This window comes from Acinonyx jubatus, chromosome C2 (assembly GCF_027475565.1).
Source record: "Acinonyx jubatus isolate Ajub_Pintada_27869175 chromosome C2, VMU_Ajub_asm_v1.0, whole genome shotgun sequence".
Lineage (NCBI taxonomy): Eukaryota > Metazoa > Chordata > Mammalia > Carnivora > Felidae > Acinonyx > Acinonyx jubatus.
Genome location: NC_069384.1, coordinates 5,567,316 through 5,586,708, shown reverse-complemented (window position 1 = coordinate 5,586,708; position 19,393 = coordinate 5,567,316). Strand labels below are relative to the sequence as shown.

The 19,393-nt window shown below is 46.9% G+C and overlaps 1 protein-coding gene across 2 annotated transcripts in view; it reads right to left on the bottom strand.

The window, feature by feature from the left end:
• The window catches only part of DSCAM (DS cell adhesion molecule), a 693,896-nt gene that overhangs the window by 78,978 nt on the left and 595,525 nt on the right, over positions 1-19,393 (bottom strand). For both annotated transcript variants that reach the window (XM_053220540.1, XM_053220541.1), the window contains exons 12-14: positions 3,862-4,058; positions 2,727-2,823; positions 1,260-1,388 (exon numbers count right to left, since the gene is read on the bottom strand). In XM_053220540.1, coding sequence (XP_053076515.1) covers positions 1,260-1,388; positions 2,727-2,823; positions 3,862-4,058 — 423 coding nt within the window. The remainder of the gene's footprint in view (positions 1-1,259; positions 1,389-2,726; positions 2,824-3,861; positions 4,059-19,393) is intronic.

The window sequence follows — 19,393 nt, the reverse complement described above, 5'->3', positions numbered from 1 at the left end:
CACTGTGCCCCCGCCTCCAGCCTGCGCTGGCTGTCCTATCCGCTGATGACAGTGCCCCAGGCAGCCATGGAGGGCCTCTCCCGAAGCACCCCCCCCCCCCGGACCCCGTGCACGCATGGCTCACTGCCAGGTCTCTGTTGGGACTCTGGGTCACAAGCTGCTCTAGCGTGCTTCCCAACCCAGCTGCGCACTGCAAGTCTCAAGTGCTGTTTCTAAAATCCCCGTTCTTGGGGGTTCTTAGCGTTCACGCGTTGCTTCGGGGACACTCCACCCTCGGCCGTCCTTTCCAGCTCCTGCCACCCTCTCGTCCTGCCCCTTGCTCACTCGTCCTGAAGCATTCCTCACTCGCGACCTGCCTCCGGCTGCCCCGAGCTTTGGTTGTCACCAGGGTCTCAGCTCAAAAGATACTGTGCAGGTCACGGACAGTGTCACCTAAAGTCTGGTGGCCAGAAAGGAAACAATAAGGCTATGCGTGGTCTGCATACTTGTTAAGGAACTTGTTAACCCTACACATGCTGGCGAGGCTCTGATTCCTCTTATGAGAGGCAGGAAAACTTCCCGCCAGAGGCCGCAGTGAGGTAGGTGTTCTCCCCTCGGCCTGATGGATCGTAAAGTTCCAAGTGACCCTGGCATTCGTGATCCCTTTAAGGGGATAAACGGACACACCTGCCACGGTCCTGACACTGGGTCTGTTTTACTCGTGGCCCCTCTGCCGACCTGGCTGAACGCGGGCCTGTCCCTGCGGTCCTTCCAGGACGACCCCTGCGGGGTCAGTGCCCGTCTCCGCCAGGAGCAGCTCTCCCGCCTCTGCACAGACTCGGCCCACGGACTCCAAGCACAGCTGGGGCCCAGGCCCTGGACGGAGTCCCCGGAGCGAGCAGCCACAGGGAAAATGCACGTCAGGACAGCAAGGGGGGGCAGGAAAGAGGACATCAGTGGCCAGTGGCCAGGTGCTGTCCGTAGCCGCCCCCTTGCCGGCTGGTGGCAAGAGCGCCAGGGTGGTGGGCAGGGAGCAAGCCCGGGGCCCGGAGAGAAAGGAGGGGGCCCTGAGGCAGAGATGGGCCCCTGCACACAGACCGCACCCCAGAAAGGAGATGTGGAGTCCTTTGTGCGAGAAGAGAGACAAACCGGTACAAGGAGCCCCCTCGGAGTTTCCGTGGAGTCCAGGTTTATTCCTACAGGTGATCATGAATAACAAAGGAGAGCAGTAACAGGGCCTTTTGAAGTGGAAGTAAAGCTGGAGGGAATAAAGAGCTTACCTGATTTATTTTTGCACTCAATATCGTAGCCCGTGATGGGGCTGTTGCCGTCAAACCCCATGGTCCACCTGAGGGTGATTGTGCGAGCTTTCACGTCTTTGATCTCAATTTCGGGAGGGTCTGGGGGCTCTGCGCAATCGACAGGAAAACCCGGGCTTAGTTCGAACATGGCTCAGACAGAGGACGCGGGTGGAAATGCTGAGTACGGCTCCCGAAAAGCCCTGCCAGCCTTTGACGGCAGATGAAACTTTTACCTGGAAGCATTTTTTTTTTTTTTTTTTCCTATTCCCATAGCAGGGACGAGAAATTCCACTTTTCCCCAAACGCCAATGTTTACAGCAGGGCTCTGTAAGCAGGCTTTTATCGCGGGGCTGGGCCACCAAACGAGGATGTCACTCTTCTGGTTTGGAATCTCGAGCTCAAAAGAATGTCTGGGCTTCAAATGTTAAACTTCCCTTGTCATTTGCACCGTTTGGCGTAAGGATTCCTAAAGGTGGGCTAACCAGGCACACTGTTACACGTGGTGCACTCCGTGGGCCCGCAGGGTCACCTGACCCGATTCCTTTAAGGATTTGCTCCCTGTGTTTTGGGGGCTGCACCTTGACATCATCATGGGCACTGCAAGAAACTGTTTTAACACCAGCTGTGTGCATGTTCAACATTTTCTGGGAATCAGGAGCTGTTACGTAGCAAGCTGAGCCCACACAGGGGTCTGAGCCTGGGCATACACTTAGGGATTGGGGGGGGGGCATGGGACAAGCTGAGGGCAAAATACAGGCTGGCACACCGCCCCCCGCCCCCAGTGGAATATGTGTGATATTCCTCGGACAGTCCTGTTGGGCCCAAGAACAAAGGAAAGGGGTTTAAGGCCAATGAAAAATTAAGTTCCCTACTGCCTACAGCCCATTGACAAGTCCTTGAGACCAGCAGAGTGCCTTCCCTCTAGGAGCTCAGCTGCCTCAAGGATGACACTTTGCTGGGGGCAAAAGGGAATCTTGCCTTAACATTGTCCCAACCTCGAGGACCCTGTAAATCTGCTTCCTTTATCTCAACTCCCCCAAGATACACGCTGGCGACCCTACTCCAAGCTTCTGGCCTCCTGATACAGATCTGAAGGGGCTCGTGACGGAGGTTTTATTAAACGGTAATAAATGGTGTTTCCTTAGCAACAGCTAGCCCCTCAAGGTCCTGGAAACCTTGCTTCCAAAATACCTTCGAGACTTACTCTATCCTGGACCCCCTCCCAACCTGAGGGTAGAGAACGAGCTACCCCTCATGACCCCAGTGCAGCTCTTCCTGTCCGTGGGTTCTGTCCCCGTGCTTTAATTAAGTCACCTTTTTGCACCAAAGACGCCTTCAAGGATTCTTTCTTGGCCATCAGCTCCAGACCACCCCACCACCATCCCAAAACCTCCTCGCTTACTGTCCTAAAAGCCGTGTTTTCCCCCAATTTGGTCTCCTTCCTACCTTGCACTGTGAGCTGAATTATTCCACGGTCCTCCCCATAAGAATTGATAGCATGACAGGAAAAGAAGCCAGAATCTTCTCTAACAGTTGGCAAAATCTATGTGTAAAGCAGAAAGAAACCCATCGTACCCAGTAGTATGGAGCCAGAACAACTAAAAGGACTTTTGATGACAAAAATCTCTCCATTCCTACCCTTCCGGCCCCCAGCACACCCGCACACGTGCACACACACCCCCGAGAGCAAATTATTTCAGTGCAATTGTAACGGTGTAGATGGATAGGTTCGACGTACGTTATCCGTGTCAGCTGGTGCTCATTAAATTGGATGTGTAATTTATGTAGGATGCCACGGTCAGGTTGATGTATATTCCATATATATATATATATATTTTTTTTTTTTCTCATGGTGTGTGCTTAGAGTATCCAGAGTGCCTAAAGAAGCAGATCTATAAATCCTGCAGTAAATGCTTGGTCCTACAGGACCCTCATTAGAGTTCTCTCTAGAAGGACTCCAGGACTGGACCTGTGAGTGAATCAATATCAGTGTTTCAAACACAGGGCTTTTTTTTTTTTTTTCTCTGTGTGGGCTATAGCATCATTCACCCCACCCCCCCCCGCCACTAAAAACACCACTCAGTTAACTACCACTAGTACTAAAAAAAAAAATCTAAGATACTACAATACTTTTTTTTCTAGTTTTTGTGATCCTATGTGAAAGACAGAGGCTTTTCTGTTGGATTTGTCCAAGAAAAGCAAACCACTTTTCCTTAGAAAGCCCATCCAATTTGTTTCTTTTTACAGCATGTTAAAACATGTGCACAGCATAAGATGCCATTTTTCTGGGATTAATTATCATTAAGAGACTCGATTCCTACCTTTTTTTCTTTTTTTTTTTGGTTTTTACTACCGTTGGGTTCCCTGCCATGCTCATTGTAATTTTATTCTTAATAACATTTAAAGTAAAGCACTGTTTTTGCAGGCTGCTCAGGAATCTTGCTGTAAGAAATGGGGAAGAAATGGTAGTCCTGAAAGATTATCTGCTGTTCATCACCCGCATGCCCCCGCTTAGGTGAAAGGACAGGATTATTCTGCCGACAAAGTTAGATGCTGATCCGCTGTGTTTGACGCGTTTTACCTGCAGCGTTGAGATCACTTCCTCTCCCACCTCCTTGGTGGACACAAGGTAACGGGCCATCTCGGGGTTAATGATCCGGTCCTCCTTCTCCCAGCGGACAATGATGGGCTTCTCGCCATGGGCTGCACAGCTCATTTCCTTCTTTTGACCCTGAGTGGCTAGGGTCGTATTTGGATAGGACGTTATCATCGCAGGAACTGAAAATCCAAGAAGGACACAACTTATTTGGCAAAGCAGGATTCTTGACTTCCCACCTCAACACTCAGCTAAATCTGGCTTAAAGGGGTGTTTCCTTGAGGGGCGTCTGGGGGGGCTCAGTCGGTTAAGTGTCGAACTCTCGGTTTTGGCTCAGCTCACGATCTCACAGTTTTGTCAGTTCAAGCCCTGCGTCAGACTCTGCACTGACAGTGTGGAGCCTCCTCGGGATTCTCTCTCTCTCTCTTTCTCTCTCTCTCTCTCTGCCCCTCCCCACCCACATTGTGCTTTCTTTCTCTCAAAATAAATAAATAAACATTTTTAAATAAGAGGTATTTCTTTGAAATAAAATGTATTCAAGAAACCGCTGAGCACGAATCATGAACAGAAAAGGGGCAAGGTGGCAGAAAAGTGAAACCTGACGAAATGAGCCCTAAGCTCATTCATTCAGAAGTTGCCATGGGATTTCATATTCAGGGGGCGCTGCTCTCTTCCCGGCCCACCGAGGGCACACGTCGGTCACGGAATATAGCCTGTGTCCCTGAGGACACATAGGAAAACAATTTTACTTGCTGAATAGATGGGAGAGGGGGCTTCCAGTAGCAAATGACAGTTTCTAACTCTGATTTTCAACTGTGGAACTCTGAAACCTTATCGAGCAACTGAGGCTGGGGCCCTGATCGCTGCTGACCCATCCTCGAAGTGACTTCTAGATATACCCACCGTTGTTACAAACTGTCACCGTCACCTGGAGACCCCAGCCCCACCCTTCTCCCGTAACATATGGCAGGCCATCTCATCCCCAGCGCACCAAGAAAACAGAAACCTCTCTTTGTGCAACTTCTCAAGTTCCCTGTCTCCCACCTCAAAATTCATCTAAAGACCTCCATTCTTGGCCATGACATAGGACTCTGCTCCCACTCCATACACCACTTAGAGATGCAGGGCGGCACAAAACAAGCATCCTTTTAAATGCGTACGCAGCTTCTAAGAAAGTGAGAGAAATCCCAGGAGCCTGAAGCAGAAGTGCTGTTGAAAGGCCAGAGGTATTATGATGTTGGAGGCAGGGAGTTGAAAGTGGGACCTTCAAACCAGGCTGCTCAAAGGGCCCTACCTTCAGAGCCAGGACCTGCAACAAGGACAACCAGACCCACACAGGGGGAAGGGAAAAGCAAACAGCCTTGGCTTGTGTTATGGATGAAGAGAAAAAAAAGCCTCCCCTGAAAACCCACAGCTGGTCTGCCTCTATGTGGGTTTGGGGTTAAATTCATGCTAAAGGGGCAATACGCTGGTGTTCCTACTTGGGCCGTGGGCCCGAAGATCCTAGCGAAAGAAACACAAACACACCCCAGTGGGAGGCACACTCCATCCATGCCCATTGGATCTCTCCTGGCCCGTGCTGGGTCCCGTCTTCCCCACAGCGTACCAGAGTGGGTTGAGACATACCACAACGAGTAAGAAACCTACCGGCTCCGTAGCCTGGGCGCCCGCAGGAGAACCCACACTTTGAAGTTTCTCTACAGTCAGCAGGTGTGTGGCAGAGATTAGGAGGCGTGGAGTGGACAGACTAACTGAAGGGAAGAAACACCGTGGGCCCCACATTTTTATCCTCGCTGGTGGTGAGATTCCCCCTTCCAGCACAACTGAGGGAAAGCCAGACTGGCGCATGGGCCCCAGCCTTCAGTCCCGATCACTCACTTCCTCTAGCCGCTTCAAGAAAAAAATTTAATCTTTACCAACAGCTTTTTTGAGGTCTTATTTACATGCCATACTATTCACCTAAGTGCACAGGGGAAAGGGTTTGTCCATTGTAGTAGTTTTCTAGGAGAGCTGAAACAAATCACCACGAGCTGGGTGGCTTCCAACAACAGAAATCTGTTCTCTCACGGTTTTGGAGGCCAGTCCAAAATCAAGGTGAAGGCAGGGCCATGCTCCCTCCGAACTTCTAGGGAAGAATTATTCCCTGCCTCTTCCAGCTTCCGCTGGCCCCCACGATCCTTGGCTTGTGGCCACAACTCTCCCATCTCTGCCCACACTCACGTCATGTTCTTCCTTAAGGGTTTCCCCGTGTCTTCATGTGGATTTCTTATAAGGATACCAGTCATTGGATTTAGGACTCACCCTCACGCAGTATGACTTCATCTTAACTAATTATATCTGCAAAGACCTTATTTCCACACAAATTCACATTCTGAGGTTCATGTAGGCATGAGTTTTTTTAGAGGGGGCTCATACACATATATTTGTATTATCCAACACACACACACACACACACACACACACACACACACACACACACACTATTACAACCCAACAGAAGTACAAACAGTTGTATAGTTACCACCACATCAAATTTGGTTTTATTTTTTTTAAAGGAAAAAACTTACTTACTAAAATTAGTAAGTTTATTTTTGAGAGAGACAGGGAGAGAGAGAGAGAGAGCAGGGGATGGCAGAGAGAGAGGGAGAAGAGAATCCCAAGCTGACAGCACAGAGCCTGATGTGGGGCTCTATCTCATGAACTGTGAGATTGTGACCTGAGCCCAAATCAAGAGTCAGATGCTTAGCTGACTGAGCAACCCAGGCGCCCCAACCATATCAATGTTTAGAGCATTTACATTATCCCAAAAGGATTCCCCTGTCCATTTATAGTCCTTTCCTACTCCCCATCCCAGGCAAACAGTAATCAATATTCTGTCCTTCTAGATTTGCCTTTTCTGGACATTTCCTACAAATGGGATCCCATAGTAGGTATTCTTTTGTGTCTAATTTTTGCCTTTTTTCCCCCACTGAGAATGTTTTCCAGGTTAAGCCATAGTGTAGCATGTATCAGCATTTTCCCTTTTTTTAAAAAAATTTTTATACATTTTAAAAAAATATTTATTTATCTTTGAGAGAGAGAGAGAGAGAGAGAGAGAGTGTGAGACAGGGAGGGGCAGAGAGAGAGGGAGACACAGAATCTGAAGCAAGCTCCAGGCTCTAAGCTGTCAGTACAGAACCTGATGTGGGGCTCGAACCCACGAACCGTGAGATTGTGACCTGAGCCGAAGTCGGACACTTAACCAACTGAGTCACCCCGGCGCCCTTATCAGAGCTTCTTCTTTTTTGTTGCTGAATAATACTGCATTGCATGGGATTAACACATTTTGTTTATTCATTCACAGTTGACGCACATTGGAATTGTTTCCACTTTTGGGATATTATGAATAATGCTGCTACCAAGATTTGCATGAAGGTTCTCGCTTAGACCTATGGTTTCACTTTTCCCAGGTAGATCTCTACTAGAGAAACCGCTGTGTCACACGGAAATTCTATGTTTCACGTTCTGACAAACTGCCACATTGTCATCCCAAGTGGCTTCACCATTTTTACAATCTCTGTGTCAGAAGACGGAGCACAGAAGAGGAAATGGGGGGAATGTTTCCCTTGAACCATAAAAGCAGGGTAAAGCTATAGGTGAGCTCCAGCTTGATGCTCACTGGCTGTAGAAAGCCCAGCGCCAACCCAGTGCTGCCACCGCAGAGGTGAGGGTGGTGAGGAAGGTTCCAGGAGAGGCTGACCCATGCCATCTGGGAGAATGAGGCAAACACAGGGAATGGAGCCCCTCCTTCTCTGAGATCAGGGCCTGCGAGAAGGCTCCACTGAGCTATGATCCTGGGACAACAGATGGGGACCTTCTCAATGTATTCCAATTCCTCACCCCACTGAGGGGAAGGGACTAAAGCCCTGGGAGTTCACCAGCCCCATTCGCTGGTCCAGATAGTCACGAACTGAGGGGCCCTACCCAGACAGGGGGCTGAATGTGCATGCCATTTGCATCCCTCTCCAAGGGCATCCTCCAAGGGGGAGGCTCTAGGGGGAGCAGGCAGTAGAGTGGACCACTCCCTCTTATTTGATACTCCTGCCTGCAACTTTGCACCATCCTTTGTCAAGGGTTTGAAGGCTACAGAAAACCTCTGCACAGGACAGGAGGCATGGAACTTGGACATCTACACTTGGTGTGTAGAAGGGCAGCTGAAAGGGAAAACTCCCACCCTGACCAAGGGGGAAGTGGACAGGTGCACTGAATATTTGCGCCTGGGGCAGTGCGGGGGACATCCGCTTTCTTGCATGGAGCGTTGTGTGTGATCCCACCCTGCCCAGTGCACTGTGATGCAAGCTCATTATAGTGCAGGGGACCACTTTCTGGAACATAGTTATGGGGAGAGGCCAGACCAGCCTGTGAGGCTCTTCCCATATGTCTCCTTATCACTTTCCCTTTAAGCACAGAGTGAGGATTTCGTTTAGAGTGGCACTGTTTCAGAAAACCCCAACCACAGGAAATATATTTATGGGGAAAAGGAAGCAATCATAAATTGTGTCTAAGAACGCGCAAATAGCCCTAAAATATCTACAAAATGCAAACATGTTAGCAGTAGGAGAAACTGGATGCTCTTTCAAAGTCTCTTCGTGTTCATGGGCACAACAGATGAGTATAGTTCAATTACTTTCCTGCCTACAGCAGATTAACACCCTCCCCGGAGACAGCAGCTGGCTATTCCCCAGGTAGAACCAGAAAGAAAAGCGGAACTGCCCAAGAGCTGACATGAGAGATGATGGCGAAATGACACAAATCCCGAGATCATGGTGACCAGGCCCATGTGGGTCTCGCAAACACGATGTCTCTCTTCCCTGCACCCTGTGCTCAACATGCCCCCATACCAAGAAGACCAGTATCCATCATCATGGGTTTCCAAATGATGACCCTCGACCATTGAGAAAATGTTACACTGGCCTGGTGTGGTTTGCTTAATAAGAGATAGGACTATTTTAAGTATTCGAGAAGATTCCTTTCCAAAATGGTTAATAAAAACATTTTAAGTGTCCAAGAGGGTAGGAGAAATAAGTTGTGTAGACATTTTATTCATGCAAAGGCGTGGGATGAACTCAACATCTCTCTATAAGCATCCCTCAATGTCTTCCCTTGAAAATAGGCCAGGAAGGAAGGTGGTAGCAACCACTTTCCCCCAAGAGATTTGGAGAAAGAATCAGGAGCACCTGTTGAATACTGGAAGTGTCAGTAGAACGTCGACCCTTGGCAAATGTCCTCAGTGGTGGGGTGCTGGCTACGTAGGATGTATTCAGGCATGCTCATTAATGCATTAAGTCAGGGTCTTTGCCACTGTGAAAAATTCCTTTCTGTGATCATGGTAAACTCCGTATTTGTGTATGTTATCAGATTACTTAAACATGTGAAATGCAGTTGAGGTTTTAATTTAAAAAAATGTTCTAAGGAGCCAAATTATTTGAGAATCTCCCAAGAGGCTTTCTTTTGCTCCAACAACCACACGATCTTTTAAAGACAGGAATTGGGGGGCGCCTGGGTGGCTCAGTCGGTTAAGTGTCCGACTTCGGCTCAGGTCACGATCTCACGGTCCGTGAGTTTGAGCCCCGTGTCGGGCTCTGGGTTGATGGCTCAGAGCCTGGAGCCTGCTTCTGATTCTGTGTCTCCCTCTCTCTCTGCCCCTCCCCTGTTCATAGACTCTCTGTCCCCATTCTGTCTCTGTCTCAAAAATAAATAAACGTTAAAAAATGTTAAAAACGTAAAAACGTAAAAAACGTTAAAAAAATTAAAAAAAATAAAGACAGGAATTGGTTGCCTATTGTAAGACTCACTGGATAAAACTGAGGGCAAAAAATGTGGATAGAAATAGGAAAAATGATTCAAATATCCGAGATCAAGACAGTCTCTGTTATGTCTAACCCATAATTGTCAACTTGTTGCTAAAAAAGACATGTAGATAACAACATATTTGCTCTCACTTGGATGTATGTTGATGTGTGGCTTTATCTGGGGGTTAAAGCAAAGGGTCACTTGGTGGCTTTGCATCCACTAGGTCTGTGACAACCATCGTGGACCTCACTGTAACAGATGTTGAACAATGGGGGCGTCTGGGGTGAGGGAGTGAGCCAAGGTGTACTGGTGGGGACGTGTGTAATGTTGATTGGTGGCTTCTGCATTTTAAATCCAATGCCAGGTGGAGACCTCGGCAGCAACGGCCAGGGCTGCAGGGATCTGGGGCCCTGGATTGTCTTGTTTGGCATCTCAAGCAGACACCAGTGGATTTGTATAGAACCACAGAGGGTGGGACTTAGGAGTTAATGAGTCAGTGCCTGTCCACTCTTATAGATGCTACACCATCAGGCTTGGTTTATTGTTTTGTGGATTGTCTGGATTTAAAAAAGGGATGGAGAAAAAGTTAATGGCAAAGATTAAATGTCTGAAGCTATTACATTTTACATAGTGCCAAGTATTGCGAAACCATCCTTCCAGGATGCAAGGTTCAGCAAAGAAGTCTGATGCATCTGATTCAGCAAACAGTTCCCTCGCACCATTGACAAATGAATGACATTCCCCAATACTTCTTTCTGTTTTACTTCCGTCTTCCTTGTTACTGCAAATAAAAGCACCAAGAAACCTTTGCCTCGGAACAACACTGTTCAATAGGAATAGCCATGTGGTAGCTACAGACACAAGAGTTCACAGAAAGGCAGCTAACGTATTTTATGAGAAGGAGTTGGCTCAATGGAATTGATGAGGCTGATATGGCCTATTTTATTATTATTTGTACATTTTTTTTGGAGATCTGGTGGTTAAATGTTTCCTAGTGTACTGTTGGATGTATGCAGAAAAATTTGCACACCAGAAAAAATAATACCAGCTGTCAAAATGGGCAGGTGGCTGTTGGGGGAAATTCTTCCATGTGGGGGGGACCTTGTATGAAAGCAACACTTCTAACCCCTCCCCCGAATGGAGGGGCAATGACTAACCTGACTTGAGGGTTGGGGAGGAACTGACAAGTGTGACCCAGTTCCTTCCAGATATCTGTTGGCAGAGGGCACGTGTTCCGATCTACAAACTTCCTGTAGTGAAAGAAGATGTGCCTGAGTGAGAGGTGTGTGCATCTCCAGCCTGGGCAGAGACTGGGGTAAGTCTCCCTAATTCTAGAATGTAGCATCTGCAAACACACATCTTCCAGAAAGCTAGTATCCAACCACTCTACTTCTGTGTCTATCTCTTGCTTGATTCTGAACTCAGGGGTATTATTTTGGGGGGCCCTCTTAAACTGTGACAGTAGGTATGGACTGTTCACCAAGCAGAAATTTCTAGTTACCTCTAGAAGCCCAGGCTCCTCTTTCCCCAGTTTTTAGCAAGAGACATTATTAAAAATATACCCTAATAAAAGAATGTATTTCCAAGTTCTTCTTGTAGTTGGGTGTTGCCAGCTCAAGGCAATGATGCATCCAGGTGTCCTAGGAGTTGAGCTCCCTTTAGGCTTTCTCTGTTTCCTCCTGTGCCAGCCTGACATCAGGGTCTGATACCTGGAGTTCCAGCTCCCATCTTGGACCTTGAGATGACTCGGGAGATGGGAGCCTGGGTCCTTGCTGACACCATGAAGCTGTCATGCCCAAGCTGGCCCGCCTAACTCCAGAAAACATTTATATGAGAAAAAAGCAAACTATTATGTTTATTTATTATTATTTGGGGCTTTTCTATAATAGGAGATTAAGAATTGTTTTGAGCTGACCTTAATCATGGGTCTTGACTCTTTAGGATGATATGGCAGATGTTCTATACTGAAAAAAACAATTTCTTTTTTAAAAATTTTTTAGAGAGAAAGAATGAACGAGTAGGGGAGAGGGGTGGGGGAGACAGAGAGAGAGAGAGAGAGAGAGAGAGAGAGAGAGAGAGAGAGAGAGAGAATCTTAAGAAGACTGCATGCTCAGCGCAGAGCCTGATGCAGGGATCAATCCCACGTCCCTGGGATTAAGACCTGAACTGAAATCAAGAGTCTGTCAACCGAGAGATCTACCCAGGCACCACCCCCAAAAACAATTTCTATTGGATGGCTTTGCAGAGAAAGATACAATGTGCAGCATGTATAGTTTCCAAAGTGATCCTCAGTTGCAAACTCATGGTTATAGGATGGGTTACCATCAGCCTATATAACATGGTCGTTGCCCAAGTGTGAATCCTAGGTGTGCCACTTGTTTCCTGAGTGGCCCCAGATAGTCACTTAACTACACTGTGCCTCACTCTATTTTGTTCTTTGTCCCAGGGAGACAATGATCGGTGAGAGGATTAAAGAGGCCAGCCTGCAGCAGGGTCAGTGCTAGATAAGCATATACTGATGGCATCCCCATGTGTCTGATGGCAGGGACTTGTGATGTCTTCAGATGAGGAATTGATGTGGACTTTTGTTTGGGGTCTGTGGTCTGCTCAGGACTTGGGGCACATCTTTTAGCAAAGACATTTTCAGTTTGGGCTCAAATCCATTAACCAAGATTTTTTTTCTCACAAGTGCCAAGTTCGAATTCAGGGTAATTAAAGATTCCAGGGCCACTAAAGTGACCTTGAAAAAAAATAACTGTGAATAAATCCGTTGTAGTTCCAAGAAGAAGAATATACTGACTTCTCCGTTTTCCTCTCCAAGCTGGGGAGTATGAATCAGAAACTGAAACTCACATATAATTTAGCTTTGGGACATGACCCCCCCGGTCCCTCCAGTCAGGAGCCTGATTCCCGCAGACCCCTGAGGGGAGCACAGGATGGAGAAATTTTGGTGGCAGAGCTGGGTTCTAGAAACGAGTACATATTAGTGCCTCACAGTGTCAGGGGTGTGTAAAGGCTACAACGGAGAGGGCTCCCTGCTGGGTAGGAAAAAAAGTTTGTAAAATGCCAGACGAGGAAAACAGAGAGAGTTCCCATGGGGATATGGCATTTTATTCCCTGGATCGGGGCATTTTATCATTTCTCCTTCTCCTTCTTTGGAGAGTGAACCAGTTCTGAAATAAGGGTTTCTGTCTTACCTCACGAGCTGCTATGCAGGGAAGCAAATGCTTGGTGAAGCTTGCTGTTCACCCAGAATGTAATTTCCTATTCCTTAAAAATAAAAACCCATGGAAGAACATGTTACTGCTCCCCATGAAAAACACAGCATCGCTTTGAGAAGTTGTTTTCTGTTCTTTCCTTTTCCTAATAAGGAGAGGTTTAATTGCATTCCACATGGGAGCGATGCCTTGACAAAACCACCCGCCTCTGGCTTCTTAATGGTTTGCCCGTCTTCCTCTTCCAAAGATGCTCTCTTTCTACTCACATTTGCCCTTTGGAAGACTGCCCCACCAAAATAGGTATGTAGCTCTGGTGAATAAACTCTGTATTGAGTCACGAATGTTATGACCAGCTCATGTTTCCCTGGTCCACCCACATATTTTCAGCCTTTTAAAGAAATGGTCAAAAAGACTTTTTTTTTTAAAAAAAAGGATCATTACCATGGCTCCTTGCAATGCTACTGTTTGGAGGGATGACCTTTTCACCTGTCACAGTCATGGGTGCTGAGAGATGACAACATATCAGCAGAGCAGTGCTTTTTGCAAGGATTTCTGAAGCGTAACAAATGGATGGGGTAATTTAACAGGGATTGGTACCACGCAGAGGCTGTGGGCAAACCCTGCTAGCAAGGGCAAAGGAAAGCCAGACCAGGAAAGCTTTGTTCAGAGAGTGTGTGCTGTGCGCTTTTCCTGCCAAGTTACCCACTACGGAAGGTGCCATTTTTACATTGTGATATGTTGGCTTGTAGATCTCCATCATACACCACGATACCATCTAATAGCACCTCCCTGTTCAGGAAATCTGTGTTCTTATGGCACAAGGGGGTATCATCTGACCTACTTGCTTGCAGCATAAAGATGCAGGTGTCCGGTGGGGCCTCTGACACTGGCCAGGAAAAGTTGTGCGCACTGAAGCCCAACTCACACTCGTGGGACATGAGCTAGGTAGCCTGAAGTGTGAACAGTGGGAGAATTTACACCACAGGCATTGGCAAACCCTAGAAATCAGGACTCTCTTCCTTCCCTCCACCTACAACAGTTTTTCCTCTTTAATACAGACCACAAAACGGCACAGGGGAGTGTGTCACTATATTGATGACTTTAAGGAGTGTTCCCATAATACAGGGAGCACTGAGGAGGCGATGAGTTCACCTGAGAACAGTAACTAATCTTATTCATAAGAGTAAACCCTACCGATGTGAACAGCTCATCACTGTGTGTTGACATGTAATTCAGCAAAGAGTCCACACATATGTTGCTTTTTCAACTCAGGGATACAGAAGAGGGGACGGTTATATTAATAAGCTGCCGATATTCAAGACGAGTTCTAAACATTACTCTCCTTTTTTAACGGCACAAAACCAATTCTAATACATTTTTGTCTTTTTTCCTCCCTCCCCAGCTCTGCTCAAACTAGCACTGAAAAAGGAACAAAATGAAATACCGAGAAGCCTAGATAATCTCTAACTAGACAACCTGCCTGTCATGGTCGTCTGGTTCAATCCCTTCATTTTACAGAGAAGGAAAGACGAGCCCGGAATAGAGAAGTGGGTGTCAGAGTTTCAGGAGAGGAGTCAACCAGGATCTGACTTAAACGAGGTCTACTCTAGCCCCATCATTACCATCGTCAATAATCATCCCAACATAGAAAGTGGCCGATCTTTCTGGGTGCCCAGGACTCCCTCTGTTGGAGCAGACAAGCCCTGTCTCCTGGGGGTCCCCCTCAGTGCCTCCACTCTGTCAGAACAGAGGTGGCAGAAGAGGGTATGGTCCAAGGATGAAGCAACAAAGCCCAAACTGGAAAACAGAGTCAGGGACACAAGGGTTTATGCTTGGGAGGACCAGGGAGGCAGATGTTGTGAGACATGAACACATATTTTAAACCTACTTCTTCAAGTACATTTTTTTTAACATCCCCCACCTCCCCCTGCCCCCACCTCAACATTTGTCTGGGAAAAAAAAATCAAACATACAGAAAGTTGAACAGCCATATACCCACTGCCTGGATTCCACAATGAATATTTCATGTGCAGACTTGAATCTAAATTTATTTCAGTGTTCTCTCATCAGCCAATCAAACTTTACTGAATACAGAATTTTCATTATGTTATTTTAAAATAGACCTGGCGAAAGCATGACTCAGTGAGCATCTGGAAGATGGCGAAGGCACTAAGATAGCAGCCTTCTTCCTGAAATCTGCTGCCCTGGGGGGAGACAGACGGCACGTGCCTCACTCTGGACTCTGCAGATGTGACTTGAGGTCTGGTGCCACTCTCGCATGTGTCATATCGGAGGAAGAGGTGTGAAGGGGACTCGGAGCAAGGCGCCTGGGCTCCAGCCTCATACTGTCCAGGACATGCTATGAGTGGGCAAGACCACTGACTGTCCTGAGCCTCTTTTTTCTCGCGTGACTCCTAGGGGGGCTGCCTGGGATCAGATGCTGTCAACCTGGGCAGCACCTCAGAAGCTGGAGTCAACCTGAGTAGTTTTTAAAATAGACTAGTGCCCAGGCCCTACCCCAGGCCAATGGAGTCAGAGTCTCTGGGGGCAGGGCCCCGGAATGGGTTTATTTGAAGCTCTCCAAGGGATTCTCACATACAGCCTGCGTTGCAACAACTCTACAGGGTGACCAGGGGTCTGTGACAGCCCTAATTCTCCTCCACTGTCCCTGTCCCTTTCCTTTCCATTTTGTCCCCTTATCCCCCTCCCCTCCTTCCTTATTTTTCTACCCTTCTTATCTTTCTCTCATAATTCCATCATCATCACCATCATCATTGCTAACTTGCATGAGTGCTGACTTACATCTGTGCTAGAGCTTTTTCACATGCCCTGCATGTATTTAACCCATATAGCAACCGGACGGGATAGACATTCTGGTCATAGAAATGGCCCAAGACCTATTTATAAGTTCCACTGTAAGTAGATTCTAAATTATGCTATAAAGATATGTGAGAGATGCAGAAATAACGTTTTTAGCACATTCATTGGATTTAAATTTATATTAACAGATGTCCATGCAGATGATCCAAGACAACCAGACACCAAATACCTATTTTGAAGTGGGGAAAAATAAAGAATAGAGCCCAAGTGAATGCAAGGATTCATTTAATATCTGGCCTCTTCTCCCCTTTGCCTTTATTTATAAGCAAGGAAACAGAGAACAAGAAGATTTATGATTGGCTAAACTGGAACATGTTCTCTTTGTGCCTCTACTTACCCTTAATCCAAAGGTCTACTTCATCTAGTAGTCATGTTAATCTCTAACATGAACAGTTTTCCCTCCCCTCCCCTCCCTGCTCTGTCTTTTCCCTCCTGGTTCTTCCTTTCTTCTTCCAGGGCCTGGAGAAGCTAAGCGGGTCTAAGCCAAGACACATGAAATTCATAATTCATCCATGCCTCTCACTCTTTCAGTTGCGTGACCATTTTCACAAACTTGATCTCACAGCAACACCCATGTTCTCAGTAGAGCAGAGAATTCTTAATTCCATTTACATGAACCAAAATAGGATCAGGGAAGGGACGTAATAAGCCTAGAGCCATGCAACTAGGAGGTAAGTAGAAAATCTAGAAGGAGACCCTAGATCTCCTGAATCCAAGTGCAAAGCCTCTTTGGACCAGAGGCTGGCCCACCTCTGACTATAGGGCATGGGGTAGCCAGGGCATCCTTGGAAGCCCCCTGACCCCGGGGCTGGGTCCACTCAGGGGAGACTCCCTATGACATCTTTGATAGCTCCAATTCCTCAGCTGCAAAATAACATGCCTTCTGTAAGCCCACTGCATATTTGAGACTGCTTGGTAGGACTGGCTATGTGATTTGTAGGACCCAGAGCAAAACGGAAATGTGGGGCCCTTGTTCAAAAAGCAGGAAAAAGGTGCCATTAAAGTTCTTTTGGGGGGGTGTACCTCACTTTATTATTTTTTTTAATATGAAATTTATTGTCAAATTGGTTTCCATACAACACCCAGTGCTCATCCCAATAAGTGCCCTCTTCAATACCCATCACTTCCTCTCCCCTCCCTCCCACCCTCCATCAACCCTCAGATTGTTCTCAGTTTTTAAGAGTCTCTTATGGTTTGGCTCCCTCCCTCTCTAACTTTTCCCCCCTAAAATATAAGGCTTTTTCTTTATTCTGCGGTCTCTCTCTCTCTCATTCTCCCCCCCACCACGTATCATGAGGGTTTATATTTTCTGTTTAGTGTTATGTTCCCCTGGACTTGGGGCTGGGCAAGTTCCAGCCCTTCCAGGCATGAGGACAAGGCTTGGGAGGTGGCCTGCATATGTGCACACCACACTGGCTGCCAGGGTCCCCTTTCCACCAGAATGACAGCCATACCCAGGTCTTGAGTGGGTGGTCCCAATGGTATTTTGAGTCACCTTCTGAAAGCTCCTGGTGTTGCCACTTATAGGCAGGGAGAGCAAGGAGATGCTGTGGGGAGCCTGACCTTTCTCTTCCAACACACACTAAGGTCCTCATGTGGGTAGGACCTCAGGGATTCCTGGGTAGAGAGCCTGGGGCCGGCTCAGGGAGACAGAGAAAGGAGAGACAGGTGGCCGTGGGAGGAGGATGATACCTGGGCTGAGGCTCAAGTGAACTGGGGAGTTCAAGCTCCACTCTTCCATTGGACTTTACTTACAAACACAAATTTAAAGATAAAGTTATTAAGAATTTCAAGATGGCAGCTGAAGAACATGAAACCCCAAGCGCAGGGCTCTTGAGAGCTCAGGGGTTCATGCCACTGCACTGGTCACCTGCCCAGGACGCTGGCCCTGGAAGCTGATAAATACTCAGCTTCCTAGGCAGCCACTCCTGTCACCTAGTCACCTGAAGGGGGCAAAGAAGTTGGGAGGACGTAGTCTCTTGGGCAAGACTTGGAGATGACCAACCACAGTCTTGGAGAGGGAACAGGGAGCCACTGACCTCCTCTTCCTCTGTTGCCATGTGTGCATACAGGGAAAGCCCTGAGTGGTTAGTCTCCTTTCTAATACAGTAAAACCTATCGACATTATCTTTCATTGTAATTATGGTTCCTGTCGCAGCATCACCTGGGGCCTTCAATGAACCCACAGTCACATTTCCCAAGCACAGCAAATACATGTTCTCCCCAGAACACCTATCATGAAATTTACCATCTTAACCACTCTTAATTGTATAGGTCAGTGACGTTAGGCACACTCACACGGTCATACAACAATCCCCACCATCCATCTCCAGAACGTTTTCATCTTCCCAAACTGAAAGCGTGTCCCCAGTAAACACGAACTTCTTTTCCTCCAAGCCCCTGGCATCCATCATTCTACTTCCCATTTTTGTGGATTTGACCTCTTTAGGGGCCTCGTACAAGAGGAATCTTGCAGTATTTGTCCCTCTGTGACTGGCTAATCTGGTTCGTCCATGCTGTAGCGCATGTCAGAAATCCTCCCTCTTGTAGCCTGAGTAACATTCTATCGTGTCTATATGCCACATTTTGTCCATCCATCCATCCGTCCATCCATCCATCCATCCACAGATTCTTGTGTTACTTTCACCTTTCAGCCATTGTGAATAATGCTTCTATGATCATTGGTGTACAAAGTATTATTCTTGAAAATGTCTATAGCGTTTTGCTAGAGAAAATGGTTTGCGATCCTGTGTCTGCTTCATTCAAAGGCCGAGTGGCTTTTTCTCCATTTGGGGTCTCTGCCTCTTAGCTTCTTCTCCATTTCCTCATCTGTAAGAACAATGAGACCTCCAGCCTCCTGAGGCTGTGATCAGGATTAATGAGATTATGTTAGTGGAACCCACTGAGTGTGTCGGCAGAAAGGCCCCGCAGAAGCACAAAGTGCCTATTATCACTGCTGCTGAATCAAAAATTCCTCCTGTCCAAATACTTATTGTTCATAAAAGTTTTAGCAAGTAAGGCTACCTACTGGGCAGCTCTAATCCCCATAAAGAAAATGATTTCTCCAGCCAGGAATTAATAAGTTCTTAGCACACACTAAAATATCTCCTTGGCTGGCTTATTATGCTTACATAATGAAGTTACTTTGATTGTAACCATTAATCAAATCTGTGTTTCCAAGCTACAGTGGGCTTTATTTGATGTTAAACTTTAACAAGAATGGCAACATTTCCTCTTTCTGGAAGCTTTGCCAGGGTCTCCTAACGTGATTAAATGTGTCAGGGTAAAGACAGAAAACATTTAGGATTCATATTCTATTCACTCTGAACTCATTTCAAGTGGCATAGGAAGAAAGTTGATTTATTTTGCATGACAAGTGTGAATATTAACCAAATTTATTAAAAACAGTATTTTCCTCCAATTCACATAGATATAGGCAGAAATTTCTTCCTTTTTTTTTTTTTTATTCCTGTCTGGTCATGCACATAGATGTTATGTTTTACCTAACAAGACTTCCAGGTAATTAGAAAGAAGGAAAATGGTGAGTAAACTTTGATTTCCTGCTGACAGTGAGAGTAAAAAATAAG